The sequence below is a fragment of the Drosophila hydei genome, unplaced genomic scaffold (genome assembly GCF_003285905.1).
Source record: "Drosophila hydei strain 15085-1641.00,03,60 unplaced genomic scaffold, DhydRS2 tig00000149-arrow-pilon, whole genome shotgun sequence".
Taxonomy (NCBI): Eukaryota; Metazoa; Arthropoda; class Insecta; order Diptera; family Drosophilidae; genus Drosophila; species Drosophila hydei.
Window position 1 is genome coordinate 3,217,594 of NW_022045678.1, and position 8,714 is coordinate 3,226,307.

The 8,714-nt window shown below is 39.7% G+C and overlaps 2 protein-coding genes across 2 annotated transcripts; both read left to right on the forward strand.

The window, feature by feature from the left end:
• The first annotated feature begins 1,330 nt into the window (after nucleotides 1-1,330).
• On the forward strand, nucleotides 1,331-7,519 carry LOC111603992. Its single transcript, XM_030223224.1, has 5 exons — nucleotides 1,331-1,350; nucleotides 1,405-2,328; nucleotides 2,396-2,424; nucleotides 6,167-6,450; nucleotides 6,509-7,519. Exons 1-5 carry the CDS (start codon nucleotides 1,331-1,333, stop codon nucleotides 7,418-7,420), a joined length of 2,169 nt encoding a protein of 722 aa, XP_030079084.1. The 3' UTR covers nucleotides 7,421-7,519.
• A 665-nt stretch (nucleotides 7,520-8,184) lies between these two features.
• On the forward strand, nucleotides 8,185-8,595 carry LOC111603861 (40S ribosomal protein S28). The gene is made up of 2 exons (XM_023321666.1): nucleotides 8,185-8,451; nucleotides 8,513-8,595. Exons 1-2 carry the CDS (start codon nucleotides 8,322-8,324, stop codon nucleotides 8,578-8,580), a joined length of 198 nt encoding a protein of 65 aa, XP_023177434.1. The 5' UTR covers nucleotides 8,185-8,321; the 3' UTR covers nucleotides 8,581-8,595.
• The last annotated feature ends 119 nt before the right edge of the window (nucleotides 8,596-8,714 follow it).

Below are 8,714 nucleotides of genomic sequence, written 5' to 3' on the forward strand. Positions count from 1 at the left end.
CTATTAAAATAACTTTCAACTTTATGTTGTTTGCGTGCTCAACAAATAACAAAATATTATAATTAAAACACTTCCAAGTAAGAGCCAAAATTGTAAAATAATATTTTTATTTACATATATATTTATATAAAAAAATATGTATATATATAAATATTTTTATATGTGAAATGCAAGTCAAGAATTATTTATTAATACACGAAAAAAAAGTATCTTCACTTTTTTAAATTGGGTAAATGTCAATTGGGCATTTCGCACAGATAATTATATATACATATATTGAGATATATATATATATATATATATATATATATATATATATATATTTAACAAGTTGAAGAGCTTTTAGCTTATTAGATGACGATTTGCCATGAGTTGGACTAATCTCAACTAGCATTTGAATGCGATTAGCTTTTGTAGGCAAGTCTCTCGACTAGTTTATATAACGCAGAATCTAAAATGCAATTTGCAAGCCAAAATGTCGCTCGGACTTTGATTCCATGCGAAAGTCATTTGATTGCAGACTTCGTATCTGTGTGTTTGCTCTGTGGGCTTATTATTACTTTGTCTGTGTGTGTGTGTGCGTGGGAGTGTGTCCATGTGTGTGCGTGCGTGTCTTGTTGAGGCAAATGCAAGCATGCAGAAGTCATACATAAATTTAGCCTGAATTTCACTTTTAAGATATCAATTAAAGCCAATAATAATTATTGAGTCGGGCGCAACCGACTGCACAATGCTCGTTCACGGTCAACTTTTAAACTAAGATTCTAATAGATGAACCCTATAATTTATAAGTCTACTTGGGGAGGACATCAACAGCGATTCACTTGCAGACGAATGCGGCGCAAAAACTGAGGCAGATTTGGGATTTTCTGATTTGCCACGGCATGTGGGAATATATATATACATATATATACATATAAATATATATATATATATATATATATGGCATCTACTGATCCTTCACTTGCTGTAAACCAATGTAGCCAATCTAAATATACTCCATATGAACAGAGCAACAGCCTCTATGCGTCTCAAATAGAGAGCTGAAATCACACAGTTCCAGGCAGCAAACAGAGAGCAAAGAGAGGCAATTCATGCGAAAACAAAGCAGATTATTTGAGCAGATTATTTGAGTGATAATACAATGAAATACAAGATGCCCACTCTGAGAGCCTATTTTGGCCCGACTTTGACCCGTTTGATAAGCAAGTGCTTTGAGTTAGGCTATTTCGCACTCGCAGCAAGCTTCAGTTTGAAATTGTTGTTTCAGAATCACAGTCTTCAGATTGGAAATGTGTAGACTGCAAATTCTTTCACTCATTTCATTGCTATGCCTGTCAGCAGTGGCAGGTGAGAGCTCTGTAAGTTCACCCTTGAGTGAGTGTGATCTAGTCTGACTTGAAGTATCATCTGTGTATTGCAGCACAGCTCTCAGTGCGGAGGCTTTTGTTTCAGCATAGTGGAGCCTCTGCTGCCATATGTCGCCTCTGTTCAAGAGAAGGAGAGTCGGTTCAGCGCGTTGACTGCTAAGATTCAGCAGCTCGAGGCAACTATTGAGTCTTTAGAGAGTCAACTAGAACTGAGCAAATCACATCAAAGACATTGCTTGACCAAGGGCGAATTGCTGGCCTCCAACCAAGACTTGGTTAATAAGCTCCAAGAGGCAATGAGAGGGCAAATTGTAAACTGCAAGGCAGATCAACTTGGCTCGGAGCTGAAGAACCAGAGTTCTGAAATCCTAAGACTCAAAAGCGAAGCTCAAGCAGTGCCTGAAAAGCGGCTCTCTGCAAAGGAGGCAGAGGCAGAGGCAGAGTCTGAAGTGGCTTTCCCCTCAAGTTGCATAGGTAAAGAGGATGGAATCTACGAGCTGAAAGTGTCCGATTCGAACCCCTTTGAGGTGCCCTGCGATTCGAGTCTGGTCGATTCCGGTTGGACAGTAATTCAGCGTCGTCTAGACGGCTCTGTAGACTTCAAGCGGAGCATGCTGGACTACCGCTCGGGCTTTGGGCAATTGGAGGGAGAATTTTTCATTGGCCTCGACAAACTGCACCAATTGACGAGCTCACAGCCACACGAGCTCTATGTATACATGAAGGATGTTAAAAACAAAATATTATATGGACGTTATGCTAACTTCAGCATAGCCGGAAAAGAGGACAACTTCAGACTCAATTCATTGGGAAGCTACGAGGGCAACGTGAATGATGGCATGTCCCACCATCTCCATTGGGAGTTCTCAACTTTTGATCATGATCACGATTTGTTTCCCAATTACAATTGCGCACTCTTGGCTCAATGTGGTTGGTGGTTCAGCTCATGCTTCGACAGGTGAGTCAACATGACTGAGTACAGGTAAATTGAACTGAATTCCTGAACTTTGTTTTCTTTTTTGTAGTCTCAATGCAAAGTATGATACGGCGCGAGGTGGGATTCAGTGGCGCAATTCGAACTATCCACTGAAATTTGTTCAAATGATGATCAGGCCAAAGGAATAAGAACTTATGGAGGCTTTGTGGCAGTTGCTGGGAATTCAAATAAATTGAATAAATTTCATTGAAATAAGTATTGAAATACGTATTGTTAATTATTTTTTAATATTTTCATTTTTTAATAATTATTTTTTAACATTGTTTAATATTTTCAGGTTCTTAGCTCTGTGAGTTATAGATATAGATATATATATATATATATATATATATATATATATATATATATATATATATATAATATATATATATATATATATATATATATATATATATATATATATATATATATATATATATATAAAGAAAAAAACTTCAACTATAGCAGCAGCTTTGCATGTTGTCTACGAGTCATGCACTTGCCACAGAACTTAGGGTATCTGCTTGTCGTGCATTTCAAATTAGTGCTTTTTATACCCTGATTGAAAATGGGAAACCTATACGGAAAATATTAATAAATAGGACTGGGATCAGGGTATCTCCTAGTCGAACACCCCGACTAGAGCTTTCTTACTTGTTTAATTTGCCAGGACGTCAGCTGAGCAGGCACTTGCCAGTGGAGGCTATCTTCTGTCCTTCAGCTACTGTCTTCTATCTTCTATATCTATATATACAAGATCTTACCTAGCTTAGCAACAGACTCATAGTAACAAAGCAATTATTTAGCATTCTGATCAAGAAGAATATCTCAATTAAGATATCCACATAGCCATCATGTGCGCGCACAAAGTATTTATAGATTTCTAGGTCTTCAAATATTGATTTATAAGCATTAAGTTTTGAAATTGAATGATTCTTTAATGTTAGCACACAGAATATTCTCATGCTTTTGGGAGCCATGGTGCGAGCTCAGAGTGCAGTGAAAGTGAATTGGGCAACTGGCCGAGCAGGCGGAGGACGAGCCATAGCCTGGCCAGGGCGAGCCACAGTTGAGTTACCATAGAAATGAGTTATTTCTTAGATAAATCATCATAAGCAAGTAGCAGCATATCAAGTCACATAAAGGCAGACGCGAACCGAGGCTCTGATGGCGATGCACACATATCGTGGCCATAGACTGGCTTTTGGGCGAAAAGAAGAAGCAGCGCAGAGTGAATGCTGGGTTATCAGCCATGAATAGCTTGGCCAACTAGTAGTTATGCTCGACTAAGATATACCCTGTGATGGTAAAGCTGCGTTGAGACTGTGTGATTGCTCCTTTTTGAGTGCAAATTGGTAATGCAATTTTCATTAATTTTTAAGCTGTGAACTAGTTCCAGTTCAGGCTCATTAACACTAAATACTTTTGAGGCAGCTGTAGAGTCACTCATAATAGCTCAAAAGAACATATCGCTGAACAGCTCAAAAGAACAAATCGTAAATGAACTTTTGAATCACTCAGATTACAGAGTTTCGTTCATGATTATTTGAACTATATCGACTACAGTTTGCTAGTTCATTTTGAGACTCATTCATTATTTCATTATTTCGAATAACAACTCATACAAATTTCTTGCTCATATTTATCTTAAAAGGCAATCAAAGCTTGTTCAATTGCAAACAGGGTATCGAAATAAACACAATTCTTCAGTGGCAGGCCACAAAGCTAGAGAAAGTTGCAACAAAACGCAACTCCATTTTGGATATGGGTTCATTGCCAGCAGCTGTCGGTGGGCAGGGTGGGCACACATCAGGAGATGGGAGCAGACGTTCCAAGGTGCAGTGGCTTAGCTTAAAGGGCAGCCCAGCGAATTTCATTATCAATTAGAGCCCGGGGCTATAATGGAGCTGCTTCGCCTTGAAGTTCAAAGTCGGCAGCAAAGGCTAATGAGTTTGCTGGCAAATCCATTGGCCAGCGGGGCCGTCGGCAACGGGGCGCAGTCTGCAGTCAGTAGCCAAGTTTTGGATGACGGGTCTGCCACCGAAATGTCAATTGCTGCATGCCTCTGGGCAAGTAATTATGTTTGATGACTCGCCGGTCGGGCACGCTGCACAGCACTAAAAGCAAAAGCGAATAAGCCAGATGAAGCGACGCAGCTCAAACGCAGATAAGTAACAATGCCAAAACCCAATTCCATCTACGACTCGCCTGCCAATGCGGGCGTGCATATATGCAATTACCTATATAGGAATTCGAATACCAAATATCCAACATAGATGTGAATAAAATTGACAGTAAATGGCGACATTAGGCCTCGATGAAATGAAATAAGTTTATATTTTTCACAATCAATTTCTACATTTCAGTTTTTAATCTATTCAATTTATTATGGAGTGATAATTTTGTGCTACTAAAGCACCATCTAGCGTTGCGTAGCCAAACCTGAGGCTAAGCAGTTCCATTTACAATTTTATGGCAAACTGTGTCGAAAACATAGAACAAGCAGTATTAAAATAAATATAGACATCGAAAACCAAAACATAGAACATAAAACGAACATAGCATATCATAAACATAGAAGAGAAACATTATAATTCAAAATATAGAAAAATCATCGAAATCGAATTCGAATGGGAAAGTTAAATAACATGGAATATAATACGCAGCACAAACATTTGGAATTGGAACAACGGCAATGCTTGTTACAGCAAGGAGTAAGCAGTTCAATTGCAGCATTTCAGTTAAAAATATGCTTAAGTAATATTTTTACTATTTAATTGCTTGATTGCAGCACCTAACAGAACTTAAATAAACTGTAGAGAAAAATATGTTTTTTGGGGTAACTAAGAAATTACACAAGAAATTTCGCAGCTAAAGCGCCCTCTATCAATGTAAAAACAATCATAGTAAAATATATCGAATTATCTAACAACGACAATATCGGATAAAATTAGCAAGCAGTGCACAGTTTTATAAGCCCACATAATGTGAAATTTATCCAAATTAATCGCTGCGATGCATTGGGGACTCGAACCATTATGGGTTGTGTCTATGCTTTCTTCTGTTTCTTTTATTACATATATAAACTATTTTATTAAGTCTTTTGGAAATATTTAGTTAAGAAAAGTCACATTTCATCTAAAGAATGGATTATTCTTTTTTCATTAGACATTTTATTAAATATTTCGTACATACACACTTAAAGATTAACAACCACATAGTTCTTAGGGCAGATGCTTGCATGGGCGTATTCAAGGACGGTCGAGTGTACGAGTTAAGCTAACAGCCAGAAGGTGGCGTGGCAGGCCATATAAAGTAGATTTATATGTTTCTGTAACGAATACTCAAATTTGTAATTTCTTTGATTTCGGATGTCTCACCCCTTTAAGCATTAGAGACTTATGACACTTGAATGTCATTATTACGCTCTAAAAATTTGAATAAGAAAGTTCACTTAGCAGAAAAGTTTTTTAACAATTAAGTCTCCATACTTCAGTCTGCAGCCCAAGCGCAGTCGCGGCGTCAACTGCGCAGTATGCAGAGCGCCGAGTGCTATACGATCGTGCGTATGTGTGTGTGTTGTTTGTAATGTACATCATCTACTCACAGTATTCAGGGTATCTTCTAGTCGAGCAGTCTCGACTAACGCACATGCTTCTTCATTCAGAGTTAGTTCTTTTTACTTGTAATAAATATGTGTAGAAAGTCAATATACCTTGAGTTCCATTAAAATATAAAAACAGGGTATATACATGTATGAAGGGTCCCAAACAGAGTATATTGGTTTCCAGCCATTTCTGAGTTTCTCATTTGCTTGCAGGACTCGGCAACTCGGCAACTCTGACAGATTGCCATGGCTACATTTCAAAGGGCCCAAACAAAGTGTTGCCCTATGTCATGCGTTTGCCGCAATTTGTATACACAATTCATGGAAAATTGAGGAGCATGTTTGACAAGAGCAATCCGAGCAGCTTAAGTGCAGCGGGCAGCATACAGGAGATAGCCGGACGCCTGGCCGAGGAGCAGGAACGTTTGCGCCAGCTGGAGGCTAGCTCCACGGCGCCCAAGGAGCGCACCTTATTCGTGCTGGGCAGCAAGTGTGTGGTGAGTCGAGGCAAGGCAGCTCCACAGTTCTATAGACTGAATAAGAAACTCTGTTCAGGGCAAGTCGATGGCTATAAATAGGTTTTTCGACCGGGAGGAGCTGACGACGCGTCCAACAATGGCTCTGGAATATAGCTATGGTCGGCGCATGGGCAGCGGCAAGGGTGCACAGGTGTTGAACGTCTGGGAGCTGGGCTCCCTGGACAATGCGGAGCAGTTGCTGGAGGTGCCGATGCGCACGCATGGACTGCAGCAGATGTCCGCCTTCATCATGATCGATCTGTCCCAGCCGCAGCGCGTGTGGTCGGATCTGGAGTGTGCATATCGAGGATTGAGGGACACGGCACAACGGATGCTGCAGCTGGCAACGCCGCAGCTACGTGAGGACATGGAGCGACGCTCCTTGGAGCGAGTGAAGCATGCGCAGCAGGACCTCAACTCACTGGAGCTGTTGCCCTTTCCCGTTGTCATTGTGGGCGGCAAGTACGACGTCTTCATGGACTTCGAGCCGGCGCTGAAGAAGCACATATGTCGCTGCCTGCGCTCCATGGCGCACCTGATCGGTGGCGCCGTCTTGTTCTATTCCCACAAGCTGCCCAAGCTGTCCAAGGTGCTAAGAGATACCATCAACCATCTGGGCTTTGGCAGCCCCACCAATCCATTTCGAGGACATGTTACTGACTACAATGAAGCGCTCTCCATCTGGTTTGGCACGGACAGTTGGGCTCAGATTGGCATTGGGGAGATCGCTGGTCGCTGGAGTGTGGAACGCATCGGTGCCACACTCAGCGTTGAAGTGCCACAGCTGCAGCTAGAGAAACAGAAGCAGCAACTGCCCCAAGACCCAGCCAAGGATGCGGGCTTCAAGGAATCCCTAATCGATGATATGCGTTCCCAGAAAGACGACGAACTCGCTGCTATTATGCGAGATGTCAACTTGCGTGGCAAATTCGAAAGTGTGATTGACTAAATGAGGGTATTACTGGATTGTTATCACTCGAACTTAACTATTATATGGACTTGCTTGGGACTTGTTAGTGCTCGCTTGGGAATGGATTTACATGACTTTGATAGTTGTATTTATATATTACTTTTACTGTATATTTATATTTATTTCGAGATACTGTTAATATGAGGTATACAAAATAAAAGAGAAACAGTTTAGCAACCTGTTTATATTTCACGTGATACCTATTAACATCTGCTATCAGCCTTAATATTTTTGGAATTCCTTTCCTTTCGGATTTTACGCGACTATATTTGTATGTATATATGCATATCTTGACATCACTTTACACAGAAGACATAGAAAACGCAAATGCTTGGCCAGTTTTTTTTACAAGGTTTATATGAATTGAAAATACAGAGTTTACTGGAATGACCAAAAAATGAATTAGGTAAAGAAATTATACTAAAACTTGGTTTTATTTTGACACTATCAATTCTTTCATATACAAAATGCCACATCATTCAAAGGGACGAATCGCTCTAGTTCTATTTTCCATTTGTCAGCTCATTCTAGAGCTGTTAGATAAGTGTCCTAACTAGGTGTTTGGTTTTCCTTAGAGAGTGTCTATATTTATAGCATTGACGATTCAAGTTGTCTCTTCTCAAAGCTGGTCATAAAAGGTAAGCGACAAAAACCTAAACGCTTACTAACTAGCTAATGAAAACTAAAGTAAAAATATTCAACAAGCATCCAGTATTTCCTTCTTCAAACTGAAGTTGTTGCTTGACTTATTTTTTAACCGATTCAATCTTATATCATAGAGTTTTATTTCCAAATAAATATAAATTCAATAAATTGATTGTTGAGTAAACAAGTCTTCTTATTGTTCAGTGATTTTGTGATATTTATTTGTATAAGTGGAATGGATCCGCCCACCTCACCGGCCAGAGTTGTGAAAGTATTGGGTCGTGTTGGGGCCAGGGGTATTTTCACGGAAGTTCGCGTTGAGTCGTTAACATTTCCGCGCATGCAAATGCTCAAAGCTGTCAAAGGTGAATTGATATTCTGTTTAAGTTTTTGCTCCAATTCTAATAATTTATTCATTTTTCAAAGGTCCCGTTCGTTTGGGTGATATTATCACTATTAATGACGTATATCAGGATATTGAATTTCCAAAATAGTAATTATGTTAAAAGTAGTTAACTAAATTTCGGAAGTCATCAAAATTCAAAATTTGTCCAAATTCGCGCTTTTACGTTTCATAAGCAGTTGGCAGCACCCCGAACTGAGTTGCATTGGCCAGAGCTTTAAACTT

What these genes read in the sequence shown, in the direction of transcription:
- LOC111603861 (XM_023321666.1), top strand. Translation starts at nt 8,322, where the DNA reads ATGGATCCGCCCACCTCACCGGCCAGAGTTGTGAAAGTATTGGGTCGT. An exon ending in AATGCTCAAAGCTGTCAAAG is followed by an intron (nt 8,452 to 8,512) that starts GTGAATTGATAT and finishes CATTTTTCAAAG; the next exon opens with GTCCCGTTCGTTTGGGTGAT.
- LOC111603992 (XM_030223224.1), top strand. Translation starts at nt 1,331, where the DNA reads ATGCCTGTCAGCAGTGGCAG. An exon ending in ATGCCTGTCAGCAGTGGCAG is followed by an intron (nt 1,351 to 1,404) that starts GTGAGAGCTCTG and finishes TCTGACTTGAAG; the next exon opens with TATCATCTGTGTATTGCAGC. An exon ending in AAAGTATGATACGGCGCGAG is followed by an intron (nt 2,425 to 6,166) that starts GTGGGATTCAGT and finishes ATTTGCTTGCAG; the next exon opens with GACTCGGCAACTCGGCAACT.